The following is a 19,657-nucleotide window of genomic DNA, read 5'->3' on the forward strand; positions in this document are numbered from 1 at the left end:
CCAAGATCATCACTGACCCACCACCAAACCAGTCATGCTAAACGATGTTACAGGCAGCATAATATTCTCCACGGCTTCTCCTGACCCTTTCGCGTCTTTCACATATACTCAGGGTGAACCTGCTCTCATCTGTGAAAAGCACAGGATGCCAGTGGTGGACCTGCCAATTCTGGTATTCTATGGCAAATGCCAATTGAGCTCCCCGGTGCTGTGCAGTGAGCACAGGGCGCAGTAGACATTTGGGCCCTCAGGCAACCCTCATGAAGTCTGTTTCTGATTGTTTGGTCAGAGACATTCACACCAGTGGCCTGCTGGAGGTCATTTTGTAGGGCTCTGGCAGTGCTCATCCTGTTCCTCCTTGCCCAAAGGAGCAGATACTGGTCCTGCTGATGGGTTATGGACCTTCTATGGCCCTCTCCAGCTCTCCTAGAGTAACTGCTTGTCTCCTAGAATCTCCTCCATGCCCTTGAGACTGTGCAGGGAGACACAGCAAACCTTCTGGCAATGACACGTATTGATGTGCCATCCTGGAGAAGTTGGACTACCTGTGCAACCTCTGTAGGGTCCAGGTATCGCCTCATGCTACCAGTAGTGACACTGACTGTAGCCAAATGCAAAACTAGTGAAGAAACAGTCAGAAAAGATGAGGAGGGAAAAATGTCAGTGGCCTCCACCTGTTAAACCATTCCTGTTTTGGGGGTCATCTCATTGTTGCCCCTCTAGTGCATCTGTTGTTAATTTCATTAACACCACAGCAGCTGAAACTGATTAACAACCCCCTCTGCTACTTAACTGACCAGATTAATATCCCATAAGTTTCATTGACTTTATGCTATACTCTGATTAAAAAGTGTTCCTTTCATTCTTTTGAGCAGTAAATGTGCTCTGTGAGTGTGAATCACTACGTGCTTCTTAAACTGGCTCTCTTCCTCCGACAGGACACAGAGTCCATTACATTTGTGATATTACAGCTCTCTGAATAACTAAGATACTGAGATGTATACGTGATATCATTTTCATGATGATAGGAATGAAAGAATGTTATTAAACATGGGAACACGGTGGCCCAGTGATGGTTCATGCCTCACACAAGATGCTGCTGTGCCATGCGCGACCTTCGTTGAAGTAATTTTTTTGCAGCAGTACTCGGGGGCGGCTCTAGGCTCATGGCGGCCCCTTCGGTATCTTATGCACGGTGGATGGCTACGTCCAATGCGGACACTGCATAGCCGCCTCGTGCTCATGACACAAGCGTTTAAATTTTGCCGAAATTTGCCGCTGCGTTTTTAGATGTGTCGTTATTTTCTCTTTCTGTTTTATATTCAATATACTGTATATTGCCATGGCGGCCCCTGGGATTTGGCGGCCGTGTGCAGGTGCACAGTTTGCACATGCCCAAGGCTGCCCCTGCAGTAATGTCTCTTTCAAACGTACTAACCTCCAACTCCTGTCCTTCCTTTTCTTTCTCCAAATACCCAATCGCCACACAATCAGCTCTGTAATAGACGTTAAGCCATCTGTAAGCTTATAACGCCGATTCTTCAAAACTTTTAAGAAACATTGAAATATCTTCATAGTACGTGTTTAATTATTCTATCCTTCACGCCAGTCACAGTGAAGCATACAGTGCGAGGCAGGAACAATCCGTGAATGGAGCGCCAGATCCTTGCAAGCGTAGCAACACCGTGTCCTTTAATTATTAATAATATAGATTATTTAAGTGAAGTTAAAGTTTTATCTGTATAATATAATCAACATATTTTGCTGAATTTCATCTTAAAAATGATATCGTCATCATATGTAAATACGAGCTTTATAAAATGGCTCAGGTTTTGTGCGATATTATAACGGTATCGCAAGTTTACAGTGAAGTGATTGTACTTATAAGTACAGACAGTTCTACAAGGAGCACTTGATGGATTTAATGAGTGCGTTTAGAGCTCTTGGGATGAAACTGTTTCTGAACCGCGAGGTCCGTACAGGAAAGGTTTGAAGCGTTTGCCATGTGAGTGCAGTTCAATAGACAGCATGGCTGAGGTAGCGTGTGGTTGATGCTGTATACCGATAATTCTCTTTCAGATCAGCTGCTCCGCGTGGTGCAGTGAGAGTAATATGGAAAAAGTTGATCCGCTGTGGCAACCCCTAACGGGAGCAGCTGAAAGAAGAAGAAGGTGCAGTGAGAGTAACAACGCTAAAGCAGTTATGGTATTTGGAATAGTTTGACCATTCTGTGGACCATTATATTGTTACAGGTTAATTACAATCAGATGCATTAAACTAATAAACAATATGTAGTTAATTTCAGTGTATTTATAAAGCCCACGTCAGGGATGTGGATCTGAAAAAGAAAGATAAACCACACAGGAACAGTAGCACTGCTTTGACGCTGGGTGCCGCCAGTCTGCAAAACCGAGCGGAGAACTTGCATACGACAGGGTATGAGGTACCGTGGAAAAGTGTGTGGCTTTACGTCAAGTGTAGGTTTTATACATCGCGATTTGAACGTGGAAACGTTCTTACGCAACATTTCTGTGCGTACGCACCGTTTATACATGAGGCCCCTGGTCTTTTTCCTGGTGGTCACTTTGGCTTTTTTTTTTTTTTCTTGAGGGACGGCTGTTCAGTCCCTGGTGATGAATGACTCTCTTAATGGTGGATGGAGATACTTTGGTACCTGATGCCTTCAGCTCCTTTTGGTGTCGTCTTGGGGTTCAGTTGAACCTTTCTGAGCAAAGGTTGCACATCTCTGGGCATTCATTTGAGCCTCCTTCCTGTGGTCCCTAGAAATTTGTATTTATCTGCAATTGCTTGTACAGATAAGCTTGGGTGCCTTCAGGGTTGCAGATGTCCGCCATTTTTTTTTTGTTTCTGTGGTTTTTGGTGGAGTTGCTTGGATTTTCCCAAAGCAACAGAAGCACTCACAATTAAGTCGGTTAAGACAACTGGAGGCTTTTAAAAGCCAGGACACCAATTTCTGTAATCTGTTTAAACACACAGTCGACTTGACGAATGTCAGATTTTGAGTCAGTGAAAATATGGCTGGAATAAATCTATATTTTAGCTATAATTGAGAAATGACCACTTGAATTATCGTGGAAAACGCTTGTCTTTTCACACTGACTCTTTAAACTTTAGTTTCTGTGTTATGTGAGCGCATAAACTCTGACGTATAGTGCAGTTTAAAGATGTGAACAAAGTTGTCGGTCTCCTTAACTCTTTGAGGACTGAATATTTTTTTCTAAAACATGCAGTTTTCCGAAAAGCACCTAAAGCGAGGGTCTCACACATAACTCAACCTAAAATATCAATTGCTCGGTGCTATGGCCGCCAGTTCACAGTCTCTTGTGGCCTCGAGACGCTCACGGGTGGCATGACAGCTGCCAGGTTGTCTTCGCGTGACGGGAACGGGGATGGCAGCAGCAGTTGCTGTCACAGTGCAATGCCATCTGGTGTGTACCTCATGTCATTATGAGTGGCGGTCTTCATCTACACGAATGTGTTCAGCACCACTATTAGCTGGAGGTTGATCAGTTGATGATGGTACCTCACTTTCGTTTTTGGTCTCGATCTCCAGATCACTTGCATCAGAATCTGAGTCCGACTTCTTCTTCCTCTTTTGGCTGCTCCGGTTAGGGGTTGCCACAGCAGATCATCTTCTTCCATATCTTCCTGTCCTTGTTATCTTACTCTCTCATACCCATCACCTGCAGGTCCTTTCTCACCACATCCATAAACTTTCTCTTAGGTCTTCCTCATTTCCTCTTCCCTGGCAGCTCTATCCTTAGCATCCTTCTCCCAGTATACCCAGCATCTCTCCTCTGCACATGTCCAAGCCAACAATCTCGCCTCTCTGACTTTGTCTCCTCTCTAATGTCCTCATTTCTAATCCTGCCTCATCACACCCAATGCAAATCTTAGCATCTTCAACTCTGCCACCTCCAGCTCTGTCTCCTGCTTTCTGGTCAGTGCCACCGTCTCCAGCCCATATAACACAGCTGGTCTCACTACCGTCCTGTAGACCTTCCCTTTCATTGTTGCTGATACCCGTCTGTCACAAATCACTCCTGACACTCTTCTCCACCCTGCCTGCACTCTTTTCTTCACCTCTTTTCCACAATTCCCATTACTTTGTACTGTTGACTCCAAGTATTTAAACTCATCCACCATCACCAACTCTACTCTCTTCATCCTCACCACTCCACTGACCTCCCTCTCATTTACACACATGTATTCTGTCTTGTTGGTCCTACTGACCTTCATTCCTCTCCTCCTCATATCTCCACCTCTCCAGGGTCTCCTCAACCTGCGCACTACAGGTCACAGTGTCATCAGCAAACATCACAGTCCACGGGGACTCCTGTCTAATCTCGTCTGTCAACCTGTCCATCACCATTGCAAATAAGAAAGGGCTCAGAGCCGATCCCTGATGTAATCCCACCTCCATCACTCCTACCGCAGACCTCGCCACAGTCACACTTCCCTCATTCATACAGTGCATCCGGAAAGTATTCACAGCGCATCACTTTTTCCACATTTTGTTATGTTACAGCCTTATTCCAAAATGGATTAAATTCATTTTTTTCCTCAGAATTCTACACACAACACCCCATAATGACAACGTGAACAAAGTTTACTTGAGGTTTTCGCAACTTTATTAAAATTAAAAAAGATTCTACCAAAGGGGACCCTACTCTGCTGGGCCCTTAACCTACAATTGCTAGAGGGCTGCTGTAAAATGGCTGACCCTGCGCTCTGACCCCAAGGGGTATGCGAAAATGAACAAATTCCTAATATGAGAAATCGTATACGTTGAAATAAAGAAAAAAAAAAATCAATGACACACAACAGAACTTTGGGGTAGCACGTTTATCAAAGCTGCCTGCACCTTTCTCGTCACATTTGGGGTTTGCGTCTGATTTCCATTTGTCACAGTCCACAGTTGGAGGTGGACTTTGTACATTTAAGAACCCCAAGATCACTTCTGAAAATCAAATCCAAAGCTAAGAAATGTCTCTCTCGCCTTAGGTGGTCACTTTTATTTGCTAACTTTTTAAAAGAAGATCCTGAATACCTTACTGATGTTACACAGGCCTGCATTGAAGTTATCCCAGTTCTGGATAAGGACAACAGTAGTGACCTTCCTGATTCAGGACCAGTCACCCAGACATCAGCAGTTATGAAAACCTCCGAGTGTCTGATGCCGGTCACTCTTCTCCTCTTTGACTCATACAGGTTGTCATCAGAGCCTCCATCACACTCTTTATCATCTCGTCTCTCCTAATGCCCGTTAGGCTCCCGTTTCAATTCCACCTTCCACACTGCAACCCTCAAATTGCTCCTTAGGCTGACTGGACCTCCCAAGTATTGTCAGGGGATGACCAACGTCTACCTGAGCTCCCCTCTGTCGGCAGAGGGGCTTCAGGGCGGCGTTCATTTACTCCTCTTGTTCTTGTAGAAGCAAAAGGTGCACCGGAGATTCTCACCTTGAAAGAAGGCTCTAGGAGTTGAAGGATAGGCAGACAGAGTAATTAGCTTTTATTGCAATAAACAATAAGGTGGACTCGACCCAATCAAGTTGAGCCCCGAACAAGCCAAATGTTACAGTATACTGTATATATGTGTTACGGCCAAAGTGGGAAACGGCTAATATCGCTGTCAATTGACCAGCCAATGTCTGATCTTTCCTTGATTTCGTGAAATGGCCAGCCAAAGTAGCATATATGCTGGACATTTACTAGTAATTGGACTTTAGCCACACCTCTCAGTCAAAATGCGTAGTGGCCGGCCAATTCGGGAACTAGCAGAACTTTGAGCTTTGGCCGTAACACACACACACACACACACACACACACACACACACACACACACACACACACACACACACACATATATATATATATATATATATATATATATATATACACACATACACTAGGGGGCTCCACCCCCTGCTCGCTCACCCCCGTGTTTGGTTTACTGGATACACAATTTAAAGAGATTGTTATCTTCATGGGAATAACATATGCATTATTTTCACTTTTACTTTAAAAATTTTTTGTAAAAACAATACTTGCCCTTTATTTCCGGCCCCGGGTGTGGTTACATCTCTTTTTCGGCAGACGTATAACGCTGCTTGCGTTGTGAAGGGGGGCGGCTGAACACACCCTAAGGAGATGCCGGCGGATCATCTGCTGTCTTTCTGCTGCTGGTGAGCTGCCTGTTCTGCTTGTCGCATGTCGTTGTTTTAAGAGCTGGAAGCAAGTTAAAGTGTCTCTCGTGGGACAAATTGTCTTCTGAGAAGATCACGTCTCATCTCCCTAGTCTGCTCCCCAAGATTTTTTTTTATTATATATATATGTATATATATATATAGTCAAAGTAAAAAGTCTGTGAACCCCTAGGAATTCTCTCTATTTATGTCTAATTCCCATATAAAACATGGCCGTATCTTCATGTCAGTCCCAATAATGTACCAACACAGTCTCCTATAACTGAAGATTTTCAGAGAATTTTTGACCACATTGAATAAATCATTCAAACTGTGAAACTGAAGGTTGGAAAAAGTAAGTGAACCCCAAGCTAATGACTTTTTAAAAAGCTCATTGCAGTGCGAATTTCTCACACCCGGAGTCCATTTAATGAAACAAGTTCAGAGGTGTGGTGGCCTACAATGACTTTGATTGATCCCAAACACTATAAAGTCCGAGTTGGAGCTTTTGACAAGAAGCATATCCAGATGGGAGTCCTGCCTCGCACAAAAGAGCTGTCTGAAGAGCTATGATGGAGAATTGTTCGTCTACCTAAGGTTGGAAAGGGTCACAAAGTCATCTCAAAGATCTGAGATCAGTCTACTGTTAGCCAAGTTGTCTATAAATGGAGACAATCTGGTATTGTGGCAACTCTGTCTAGAAGTGGGCGCCCTGCCAAGATGACCCCAAGAGCACAACGCAAAGTCAGCAATGAGGTGAAGAAGAACCCTCGAGTGACAGCAGAGGACTTGAAGAAGTCATTAGAAGTGGCAAGTCACGAGTCAACTATACACAAAACATTCAACAAGAAAGGAGTCCATGATAGGATACCAAGAAGGAAGCCACGGCTATCAAAAAAGAACATTGCTGAACGCCTCAAGTTTGTGTACTTGGTACTGGGAAAACTTTTTGTGGAGCAATGAAACCAAAGTTGAACTATTTGGGAGGAACAAGCAGAACTTCATTTGGTGTAAAAAGGGCACCGCATATCAACATCGAAACATCATCCCTACAGTAAAGTATGTTGGAGGGAACATCAGGATTTGGGCCTGCTTTTCTGCATCAGGACAGCTTCCCATCATTGAGGGGGAAAATGAATTCCCAAGTTTATCAACAAATTCTCCAAGATGATGTGAGGGTGTCTGTCTGTCAACTTCAGCTCAGAAGAGGCTGGGTGATGCAACAGGACAACGAGCCCAAACATCACAGCAAATCCACCGCACAATGGCTTCAGAAGAACAAACTGCGCCTTTTGGAGCGGCCCAGTCAGAGCCGAGACCTCAATCCTATTGAATGACTTGAAGACAGAGAGTCAGAGAGCCACACACAGAAGACAACCAAAGAATATGGAAGAGTTAAGGCAGTTCTGCAGGGAAGAGTGGGCGAAAATCCCCCCACAAGATGAGCAGGTCTGATGTGCAGTTACAGGAAGTGTCTGGTTGAGGTCACTGCTGCCAAAGGAGGCTCGAGCAGTTATTAAATCCCAGGTTCACTTACTTTATACACTACCACTGTGAGCGTTGAATGTGTTTGTAAGATAAAGACATGAAAGAGTAGAATTGTTTGTGTGTCATTACCTTAAGCTGATTGTGTAGATCATCAGTACCTGGGACTTGGACGAAGAGCAGATCACTTTTTATGACCAATTTATGCAGTAAACCAGATCACTCCAAAGGGTTCACATACTTTTGACTCTGACTGTAGATATATGTACACACACGTATATAACCATTTCTTATCACCATTCGCTGCTTACCCTGACTCCCCAACCCAGCTGTCTTTTCTCAGGCTCCTCCTGTGGCCACCACTATTCCTTGTAGCTCATCATTCAGCACTGGTCCCTTGCTACCCTTACTGTATTTTCTGACCGGCAGCACATATTCCCCCCTCTTCTGACCTCAGGCTGATCTCCATTCATCTTTCTCCCATTCCCTCCCCCTTTGATTTATTAAATATTGGTAGCTTTTCTCTGACCTTTGTCCAAAAAGAAATATGGCATATGCCTTTATTGATTAACTTCTTAGCATACTCGCTTCCCACAGAAATTCATATTAAGTTCATATTAAGATGTGCTAACACACGACCTTTTATTTTCCATATTCTCACTTTACATTCACGATTGCACCTCCTTTCATAATTCCAATGAAATTGAGGTGTGGATGTCATTCCTTAATGACATTACGATACCCCGTTCCGGTAAGTGAACCGCCTTGTAGCCTGGTAATAAAGAACATCAAAACCCTAGAAATGGTGGTTACCTACTGTGGACTCCCTTCTTTCTGTCCATCTGTGGAAATCTTAAAACCAGGTCACGTTCATAATGGAGTCTTTTTTGAGATCCACCATTACTGACACTCTGAAGTGAGGCAAGAACATCACCTCTTGAATTAATGAACCACAGTACTGTCTGTTCCTCCTACACCAGCTTAAGACCCTCAACACGCTAATAAACATTTACTCAGCCATCATCCAGAGTGTTCTCAACTTTTTATTCCTGTTCCCTTGCCAATACCGGGCCACAGCAGAGGGTCTAAATTATCCACCACTAAATGACTCCTTTGAAAGCAAGAAAGACTCCAGCAGACTCATCACAGTCAGGCAGCCATCTACCCACCAGGTTGCCACCACAATTCTTCTCTCCAAAACTTCACTCGTGTGGATGTTCAGCTCCTTACCAAACATTTCCAAGTGTATTCCTTCTACTCCTCTGTCTCCGTACGCCTTGTTAGTTGGTAGCACACTGTGAACTTGACCATAGTCTTCATCGGTATTTTGATATTATTGCACGGAACTGTTTCAGTTTTATTGCATGGTGTTACCACAGCACAGTACGCTCACTTGCTCTTTCGGTTTTCTGTTTTTTCTGTTACTCGGTTTTGGGCATCAGTGTCTAGATATAGGACACCAAGTCCTGTTTGATGGACACACTCACAAGAAAGTGTCCAGAATCTGTAGTAGTGGCTGGTCCTTCCTACTGTTCTGACTTAAGGATTACCAGCACAGCAGTTATGAAAAGCCCTGAACATTTGATGGTGGCCCACCTCCAGTCCATTAATGATCTCCACCTTAAATCCTTACAGTCTGCCACCTGTGGGTCTCCTCTCACATCTACTACTAAAAGGAGGGGGTCCACCTTGTAGTATGGGGTGCTCATAGGATTGCTGATCTAAACACAGTGCATATATGGAACCTGACTTCCACACATGCCCTCCTGCCTTATCCTCCCATTGATGTCTATGGCCAAGGGGTGTCTACGGTGGAGTCTTTTAAGTTTCTGGGGACAACAATTCCCAATTCCTCTGAAGCGGGACAAACAAATCACCTCCATTATTAGTTGTTCTTATCTTGGGATGCTCGGCATTCCTCAGTCCTTCCTAATAAGCTTTTATTCAGTCCCCACCATCAGTGCTCTGACCAGTTCCCAACTTCCCAGATGAGGCTAAGGCGGGTGGTCTGCTCTGTAGAAACTCGCTGTCAGCTTCCATCACTAAAGGACTTGTTCGCTCTCAGGATTAAGAATTGAGTGAAGAAGCTTGCAACAACCCTACTTTCCTCAACAGCCATTTATAAATCGACCTACCACCCCAGTGCCACTCAGGCTACATGCCATTGCAACAGCTTCCTTCCTGTAGCCATTCAGCTCCTTACCAAAAATATTCAAGCGTATCCCACTGCGGACTTCATCTAATTGTTTATCTATATTTCTGCATTATTACACTGAACATTTTTTAGCTTTGATCTTTTGCTGGATGTCAATATCATTGCACAGTACATGTTTTCTGGCAGCCATACTGTTCAGTATTCTATCACATAGCACCAATATCAAGACCGCAATAAACCAGTAGAAACCAGTCCTTCCTACTATGCAACATTGTGAATCCTCATGTGATTGTGAAGGCTACTTGTTTGTGAGAATTGTTTGCCACACTCAGAACAACAATAAGGCTTCTCTCCTGTGTGAATTCGAATGTGTTGTTGTAGGTGGCCGATTTGTAGGAATCTTTTCCCACATTCTGAACAACAATGGGGTTTCTCACCAGTATGAATTCTTAAGTGATTATGAAGACTGCTGAGGTGAGAGAATCGTTTGCCACATTCCAAACAACAGTGCGGTTTTTCTCCAGTGTGAATTCTGATGTGGCTCCGAAGTTGGCTTACTTGTAAGAACTGTTTCCCACATTCAGTACAACAATACGGCTTCTCTCCAGTGTGAATCCTGATATGGCATTGGAGGTGATAGATTTGTAAGAATCCTTTCCCACATTCAGAACAACAGTGAGGTTTCTCTCCAGTGTGAATTTTTACATGTTTTTGCAGACTGCTACTGTTTGAAAATCTCTTGCCACATTCGGAACAGCAAAGAGGTTTTTCTCCTGTGTGGATTCGAAGGTGTTTCTGAAGATTGCTGCTCTGAGAGAATCGTTTACCACATTCAGAACAGCAGTATGGCTTCTCTCCAGTATGGATTCGGGTGTGCTGTCGAAGTCCGCTATTGTCAGAGAATCGCTTGCCACACTCAGAGCAGCAATAGGGTTTTTCTCCAGTGTGGATTCTTATGTGGCTCTGAAGACTGCGCAACAATGGGAATCTTTTTCCACACTCTGGACAGGCATAGGGTTTCTCTCCAGTGTGGATTGTCATGTGGCTATTAAGATTTCTGTTGTCTGAGAAACACTTGCCACATTCAGAACAGCAATGGGGCTTCTCTCCATTGTGAATTCTTTTGTGTCTGTGAAAACTGTTGCTGTGTGAAAATCGTTTGCCACAATCAGAGCAGGCAAATGGCTTCTGTTTTGTACGAATCAGTGTATTATCTTTATGGTCAGATGAGTTGGTAAACAAGGCCGTGTGATTTGTATTACGCACTTGTTGTTGATCAGAGTTGAGGGCTTCGGGCTGATTGTGTTTGTCAGCAGGAACAGAACTGCATGCCAAAGAAGTGGCTGTCAAAATCCGTGATCCTCTTGTTGATTTCTTAGCCATCTTCTTGTCCCGCTTTTTCCACTGAGGAGAGGTCTGAGCAAATGAAGATGAGGAGAAGCTGCCATTCTCCTGTAAGCCTGAAATAAATCAAACAGTTTAGATCAATGCTAGACAAAAAAAAAAAAAAGACAAATTGTCTGCCAAATGCATGTACGGACTTTGTATGTTCACCTGGTGTCTGTGACCAGTTACTCCAGCCTCCCATACCTTAAAAATGCTTATGTTGGGTTATTCACCATCTCTCTGTAACAGTCTAACCTTTTAAACCACACACGCACAATTGGGGGGCAGCCAACGGACCTGACAGAGCACGAAAAGACACGGGATGGGACTACAGGACAGCGTATTAATAATGCCTTTCTCTATTCCATACCAGAAAAAGCAAAGATCTGAAGTCCAAAAGTACATAAAAGGATTTTCTGAAGATGACCGTTTACCCGAGATGACTTTGACTTCATTGACGGTCCCTCATTGATGTCCTCACTTCCCGCTCCTATGATGACATCATCTCTGTCCCTCTCCATTTACGTCATCCTCAATTCCTCTGCATCTGTACCCCTTCCAGTTTCGACTCCATAAAAGCTCCCTCTGTCCACTATTCATTTTTTTTTTTGTGAGGTTGTTTTGCAAATGACCTGTGGTTCAGGGCTGTTTTCACTACGTGAGCTTCACACAGTATACAGGGGACGGCTCCCCATCCCTTAATCTGTTCTCTTGTGCTTTCTGTACTTCACATTTTATATATATAAATCTGATAGTCCAGATCTAATTATGCAGACTGTCTGGATGACTTTGATTCATGCGGGGACGATTCCAGTTCGGTGCAAAGACAATTCTTCATGTCGTCAGTTCATACACTTCTTGATGGTCTGGGATTTTTTGGGTGATTTTCTATGTAATAAACTTAAGTTATAGCGTAATGAAAATTACATAATTAGACCTGGACCACCCACCCTAATATAACTGCTCAAAAAAATTAAGGGAACACTTTGAAAACACATCAGATCTCAATGGGAAAAAGAAATCCTCCTGGATATCTATACTGATATAGACTGGGTAATGTGTTAGGAACGATGCCACATCGTTTGATGGAAATGAAAATGATCAACCTACAGAGCCCTGAATTCAAAGACGCCCCAAAAATCAGAGTGAAAAAATTATGTGGCAGGCTAGTCCATTTTGCCAAAATTTAATTGCAGCAACTCAAAATTGTATGCAGCACTTTGTATGGCCCCTGTGTTCTTGTATACATGCCTGACAACATCGGTGCATGCTTCTAATGAGATGACAGATGGTGTTGTGGGGGATCTCCTCCCAGATCTGGACCAGGGCATCACTGAGCTCCTGGACAGTCTGAGGTGCAACCTGGTGGCATTGGATGGACCAAAACATAATGTCCCAGAGGTGTTCTATTGGATTTAGGTCAGGAAAGTGTGGTGGCCAGTCAATGGTATCAATTCCTTCATCCTCCAGGAACTGCCTGCATACTCTCACCACATGAGGCCAGGAATTGTCGTGCACCAGGAGCCACTGTACCAGCATAGGGTCTGACAATGGGTCCAAGGATTTCATCCTGATACCTAATGGCAGCCAAGGTGCCTTTGTCAAGCCTGTAGCGGTCTGTGTGACCCTCCATGGATATGCCTCCCCAGACCACCAAACTGCTGAATGATGTTACAGGCAGCATAATGTTCTCCATGGCTTCTCCAGACCCTTTCACTTCTGTCACGTGCTCAGGGTGAACCTGCTCTCATCTGTAAAAAGCACAGGGCACCAGTGGTGCATCTGCCAATTCTGGTATTCTATGGTGAATGCCAATCGAGCTGCATGCTGCTGGGCAGTGAGCTCAGGGCCCATTAGAGGACATGGGGCCCTTGGGTCACCCTCATGAAGTCTTTCTGGTTGTTTGGTCAGAGACATTCACACCAGTGGCCTGCTGGAGGTCATTTTGTAGGGCTCTGGCAGTGCTCATCCTGTTCCTCCTTGCCCAAAGGAGCAGATACTGGTCCTGCTGATGGGTTATGGACCTTCTATGGCCCTCTCCAGCTCTCCTAGAGTAACTGCTTGTCTCCTAGAATCTCCTCCATGCCCTTGAGACTGTGCAGGGAGACACAGCAAACCTTCTGGCAATGACACGTATTGATGTGCCATCCTGGAGAAGTTGGACTACCTGTGCAACCTCTGTAGGGTCCAGGTATCGCCTCATGCTACCAGTAGTGACACTGACTGTAGCCAAATGCAAAACTAGTGAAGAAACAGTCAGAAAAGATGAGGAGGGAAAAATGTCAGTGGCCTCCACCTGTTAAACCATTCCTGTTTTGGGGGTCATCTCATTGTTGCCCCTCTAGTGCATCTGTTGTTAATTTCATTAACACCACAGCAGCTGAAACTGATTAACAACCCCTCTGCTACTTAACTGACCAGATTAATATCCCATAAGTTTCATTGACTTTATGCTATACTCTGATTAAAAGTGTTCCTTTAATTCTTTTGAGCAGTGTATATATATATATATATATATATATATATATATATATATATATATATATATATATATATATATAAATAAATGAATAAAGGTATAGAAAGGTAAAGAAAGCGATTACAATCGAAATGAAGAAGGGAAATTGTGCAGAAATATGAGAGTGGCGTTCGTGTGATTGATCTCGCTAATATGTACAGCATGTCGAAGTTCCACCATCTCGACAATTTTAAAAAGAAAAGATTTAACCACTTTCCATTTCATTCTCCTCCTCCTCAATTCCTGCAAGCCAAAGATGTCGACTTATAAGGTGAATACAGTATGAAATTGGTATTTCTGGTAGGCTAAGCACTTTTTATAACTTTTTGGTCTGTTCATTAGAAAAATTATTGGTGTTGTTGGTAAATTATGCACATTATACAACCCTTTTTTATTATGAAAAGGTTAAGTAAGTGTTGCTCTGGGAGGTTCGGAATGCATTATGGGTATTTCCATAATTTCTTATGGGAAAAACAGTCTTGACTTACAACCAACTTGAGTTACAACCAAGCCCTCGCGAACGAATTGAGTTCGTAAGTTAAGGGTCCACTGTATGTATATGTATGTATGTATATGTATATGTGTGTGTGTGTGTATACACCATGAGGACTTGGGACTTATTTGGAATGTAACGGTTTGAAAAATTTTGTGGTCCAAGCGCGTTCTGTCTGTATGTCTGTCCACTTTTCACGAGAGAATTACTTAACAGATTTAGATCGGGTTGTTTTCTATAATTTGCTTGAACTTTCCGGGTGATTTTGCGACCAGGCCAAGGTGACACCCACGTAACACCAGGCTGCAGCAGATAGGGGGTCTTTTCTCAGAGTGTGGCACGGGGATGCCTTCCAGGATCCCAAACTGTTTCATTGTGTGGTGGGTACAGTGACACGCTTCACCAGTGCATGCGCCCCCAAACCTGAACCTGACCCAAGAGAGTCCAGCTCCTTTGGCCCAGAGGGGACTGGGCTGTCTAATGGTCTGGAATCCCTATAGATTTTATTTTTTTTCTCCAGCCTTTTGTTTTTTTTTTTCTGTCCACCCTGGCCATTGGACCTTACTCTTATTCTATGTTAATTAATGTTGACTTATTTTATTTTCTTACGGTGTCTTTTATTTTTCTATTCTTCATTATGTAAAGCACTGTTTGTATGAAAATGTGCTATAGAAATAAATGTTGTTGTAGCTGCATGTTGGGACAGTTTGAGACGGACAGACACATTCAGCGGCGACCTGAGACATTCTGAGGCCCATAAGATGACGCCCCTGTCAGCTGCCTCTCTTTTGACTCCGCCCACTTTCCACGCCCCCACCCCTGTGTTTGCAGTACATTTTTGTGCTAAATGTTCTATTATAGTAATGGTGGCAAACTTAACACATGTGTGCAAAAAAATATTTATTATAAATAAATAAAAAAAAACTTCACGAGGATAAAACTGTCGTGCTAACGTGATAAACGTCTCTTCGTAGTTGCTGTGAGGTCACAAAGCATCCCTAAAATGGGCACACAAAGCCGCCCGGCAAACACAGAAGGTCTGAGCTGGGCGACTCAAACGACTACTTTATACCTCTTTGTGCTTCTGAGGGCGAGTGCGTCATTCCTCTGGAGCATCAACTTCGCCACAATTAACGCATCGTTAATATAAATATTCAAATTTGGCACTCCAGTAATAATACACTCTGGAGCGTAGTATTGCATATTTTGACTGTTTACACAAATGATACGATTTATTCGTTTGAGAGTCTATAAGAATATGAAGTGCTAATCGTAGCGGAGTGCAGCATATCATTAATTCTTCTTCCTTAGCATTTCCCATTTTTCTATGGGGTCAGCCTTCTGATTACCAGTGTAGCCACAGAGCCGCTACTCCGCGAACGTATTAAAAAGAGCAGCCTCATGAATGAGACGCGGCAAACGCAGACATAACACGTGTACTACAAAATGGTACGATTTTTTTTGCTCAATTTGTTTTTAATACACGACATCAAAACAACTGTTTTGGATGCAGAACTGAGAGACCGCGATAGTTCATTTTTATTCATTTTTATTACTATTTAATATTGTTTCTTTGTATCAGTATACTGCTGCTGGATTATGTGAATTTCCCCTTGGGATTAATAAAGTATCTATCTAGTTTAATAAATGATGAATACACACTAGAGTGCAGGAACTAAAGAGAATTGAAATCATCATGAGGGGTGTCAGTTCACCAGCGAAACGAGGGGGCTGTCAATTGATCGGACCTCCTAGCATCTGAAGTGTTCAGATCTGCTCGAGGCTTAAAACTGTCCTGACTGCAGCTGGACGCTTCTCACCTGAGCTGACCAGACCCCAAAAATGGGCACCCTTGGCAAACTGAGTGGCCCAGTGGGAGTAAAGATACATGGGCCTCTCTGAAATGGATTAGCACCCTGTCCAGGGCTGCTTGTTAGGGGTCTGTTTTTCCTCTAATGCTAGGATGGGCTCAGGCCTCATATGGGGAGACCCTAGTGCTGGGTGGTATACCGGTTCATACCAAAAACCGTTTTTTATTTTTGTTATGACATGGATTTGTCTTATACCGGAACACCGGTTTAAATAGCCTAAACAACGTTCGGAACGTGGCGCAGCGGGGAAACTGTTTAAGGGGGGACCGTTTTCACTGCTGCACCGCAAAACAGGAATGGCGTTAGTGGAGGTATTGAGCACTGAAAATGGAGAGAGAACATTCCTAAACGGAAGCTGTAGCAGACAATAAAGTTGAACATGATGACACAGAAGAACTTTTTAACAAAAAAAGGTGCCGTGTCTGTTGTCTGAAGATACTTTGGTTTTAAAAGTTCAGGTACGGACCATTATGTTCCAATGTGTGAATACTGTTTCTATAGTACTGGACTACTGGATAATACTGCAAGCCAAGTTGTACTGGTTTGATTTTATTTTTTTCTTCAATACTGTGTAATAGTGTGAAGATGCCGGTTCCCTACAGACTCCCTCTTCCCAACATGGGAATCTGTTGAACCAACACCGTTGATAGTTAGGACCGAGATGAGCTGAGAAATCTCATTGAAGTCAGGGGGTGGTGGAAAGTGCTCAAGTGCTTTTGTTAAAAACAGTCAAAAGTAAAACTGAAAGTGTCCATTGTGCAGTGTTCAGAAAAATATAGTACCCAAATAAACAGCAAATTCATAAAACCAGTGAAACGTGGGGATAAAATCCACAATAAATAAATCCGTTAAAATAGAGGTTAAAATGCAGTCTCTCCGATCGCAGCACACCACCTTCTGTCTTCCAAGTGCTCACCCTTTACGGGCGTTGCTTTGCAGCACAAACCGCTTTCTGCCAACTCCTCCTGTGCTGGCTGCCGCCACAATGCGCAGTCAGACCGTCCGAGATCGGCACACCCCCACTCAGACACTCCTCGGATCCATTGGGTGGTCTTACACTTCGTTCGCCCCACTCTACACGCTTAGTTAGTGGGATGAACCAGCCCATAGATCGCCTAAGCCTGCGCTCGCTCACGGAGCCCCAGCTTGTGCTGCCTTCACCTTCCTGGTGTCTGGATCATCTCCCATGACTGCCTTTTCCCTTCTTTAACCTCCTTGTGTTCTCTCTTTTCTTTTTTGCTTTCCCCTATCCTGCCGGCTCATAAATATACATCTCCGTCGGCGCAGCTCCTTATTCACATGCCGCAGTAAGCCGAAGAATCAATAGAGAACGACCGGGTGCGACTCAGCCCTAATCGCCTCATCAACTCCCAGCAGATGTGCAATCGCGCCCACGGAGACGGACATGGCGAACTGGATTTAAAAACAGACCTTTTTTTTAAGCCGCAGACCCACTATGCCACAAATCAGGGCTGTGGAGTCAGAGACAATTTTGGGTACCTGGAGTCGGAGTCGGCAAAAAGTTAACCGACTCCTACTAAATTAAAATGGGAATTAAAAAAGTAAGTTGAAATGTCCCAATTCGCAAACAGTCCTAATGAACTACTTCTCTGCTGTAAGAATAAAGCCCAATGCATGCAGTGCATAATGTTACCACAAAACGAACATGTCAAGTAACCATGAAGCATGCTTTTCATTGACTGTATGCGTCACTATATGGGATGTAATGCACAGGTAAGGTGCGGCACCGCTTTCCATTGTGTCGTGTTCCACTGTTACAGGGACCTGTGAACCTAGCCTAAAGCCCCCCCATACATTTACAGATGCACTGCCGATTTTTCGGCCGTTCAACGAGTCATCACGCGTCAAACGCCTGAAAAATCATCTGGTGTGTTCTCAGCTCCCCTTCGCTATGCGCTAGTGAAGGGGGCCGAAGGAGCCGAGAACACACATCTCCCTACCAGTCTCCAGCAGAGGCTCGTTCACAGAGTGACACAATGCACTAAACTTCCGGCTGGCTGACAGAGGAGACGGCCACTGCAGCAGACGGAGGAATCACATTACTTTGGATGGGGGCGGTGGTCGAGATTTTCGGTAAGCTGGATCTGCCCGTCCATGCGGACACCCGCAATCTGCGGCCACCAATCAATTGTGTTTGTCTTTAATCTGGCATTATAGTAGAGTGTTGGCTTCCTAGCCAGTAGTTCTGTGGTGATATGACATGTATGTTGCCTTCCTTTCCTTCAACGGATGTAGAAAATACAGTAGCATAGTTTAATATACATACAGAGGAGTCGGGAGATTTAGAAACTGAGGAGTCGGAGCATTTATCTACCGACTCCACAGCCCTGCCACAAATAGCATTAAAACTGCAAGTTGCAGTTTTATTATTTATGTATGTAGCTTAGCTTGAAGGAAGGTCCATATTAATGCAATTTGCCTTAATGACGGTTCAGTTGGTAAAGATGTCATCACCAAGTTGCACTTGTTTTATTTTATTTTGGTGAATACTGTGTAAGGTACCTGGGCTTGAAGTGTTGAAGTAATAGTATTATTACTGGAAGTTGCACTATTATTTTTTTTATTGTTAATATTTATTAGTTTAAATATTATGCAGTTTAATGATGGTAAAGTTGTTAAAAAATGTCACTTTAACATGTCAGTGGACAGAGATTGTTAACATTAACAGAAAGTGTAGTTGGTTTACAAAAAAGATTTACTGTTTATTCCTTTTCTAAGACATGTTCGGTGCAATACAACTTTTGACAAGCACCTCTGGATATTCGACTAAGTCTAAATGCCTCTTTAGATGGTTGACAATATGTTGTCAAAATTATAGTTTAAGTTGTTTGCAAAATTTGCTCAATAAAAAGGCTCCATATTTTGACTGTCATGCAATGTGATTCCTTCTCTCCATTAGTGCTACCCCCTTGAAAACTATCACTTTATGGGGCCATGCAAGCCTGTATTAATACTTGTGTGCACATTAAAATATTTTTTTGTACAATTCTCATGACAGTGGAATCGGTTATTCTTAGCCAGTCGACTGAAGTAACTGCAGTGGGAAATGTGGTTAACATCCATTCATGCATGGGGAAATAAATACTATTAAATACCGTGAAACCGGGATAATTTAGAAAAAAACCGTGATACTGTGAATTTTGGTCATACCGCCCACCACTAGGAGACCCTGACCTGGAATGAGCATATCAGAGAATGTTCTAGTAGAACCACAAAAATCACAGCAGGAGCTTCAGTTACGGCAAGGAAATGCTTTTCAAGTGTATGACGATGGATGGATGAATGGATAGATGTGAAAGGCACTATATGATAGATAGATAGAGGAACTATATAATAACTATATGATAGATAGATAGATAGATAGATAGATAGATAGATAGATAGATAGATAGATAGATAGATTGATTTAAAAGGCACTATATAATAGATAGATAGATAGATTTAAAAGGCACTATATAATAGATAGATAGATCGATAGGTAGATAGAGGCACATTATAATAACTATAAGACAGATAGATT

At 43.3% G+C, this 19,657-nt stretch overlaps 1 protein-coding gene across 3 annotated transcripts in view; it reads right to left on the reverse strand.

The window, feature by feature from the left end:
- LOC120528131 (gastrula zinc finger protein XlCGF8.2DB-like) overlaps positions 1 to 19,657 on the reverse strand; it is a 54,212-nt gene that overhangs the window by 29,586 nt on the left and 4,969 nt on the right. For 2 of the 3 annotated variants that reach the window (XM_039752187.1, XM_039752185.1), the window contains one exon: positions 7,601 to 11,308. In XM_039752187.1, coding sequence (XP_039608121.1) covers positions 10,110 to 11,231 — 1,122 coding nt within the window. In that variant the 5' untranslated portion in view covers positions 11,232 to 11,308 and the 3' untranslated portion in view covers positions 7,601 to 10,109. Of the gene's footprint in view, positions 1 to 7,600; positions 11,309 to 19,657 lie in introns of those variants that run through there. The other variant, XM_039752188.1, reaches the window with a different exon arrangement.

The sequence above is a fragment of the Polypterus senegalus genome, chromosome 4 (genome assembly GCF_016835505.1).
Source record: "Polypterus senegalus isolate Bchr_013 chromosome 4, ASM1683550v1, whole genome shotgun sequence".
In the NCBI taxonomy this organism is placed as follows: Eukaryota; Metazoa; Chordata; class Cladistia; order Polypteriformes; family Polypteridae; genus Polypterus; species Polypterus senegalus.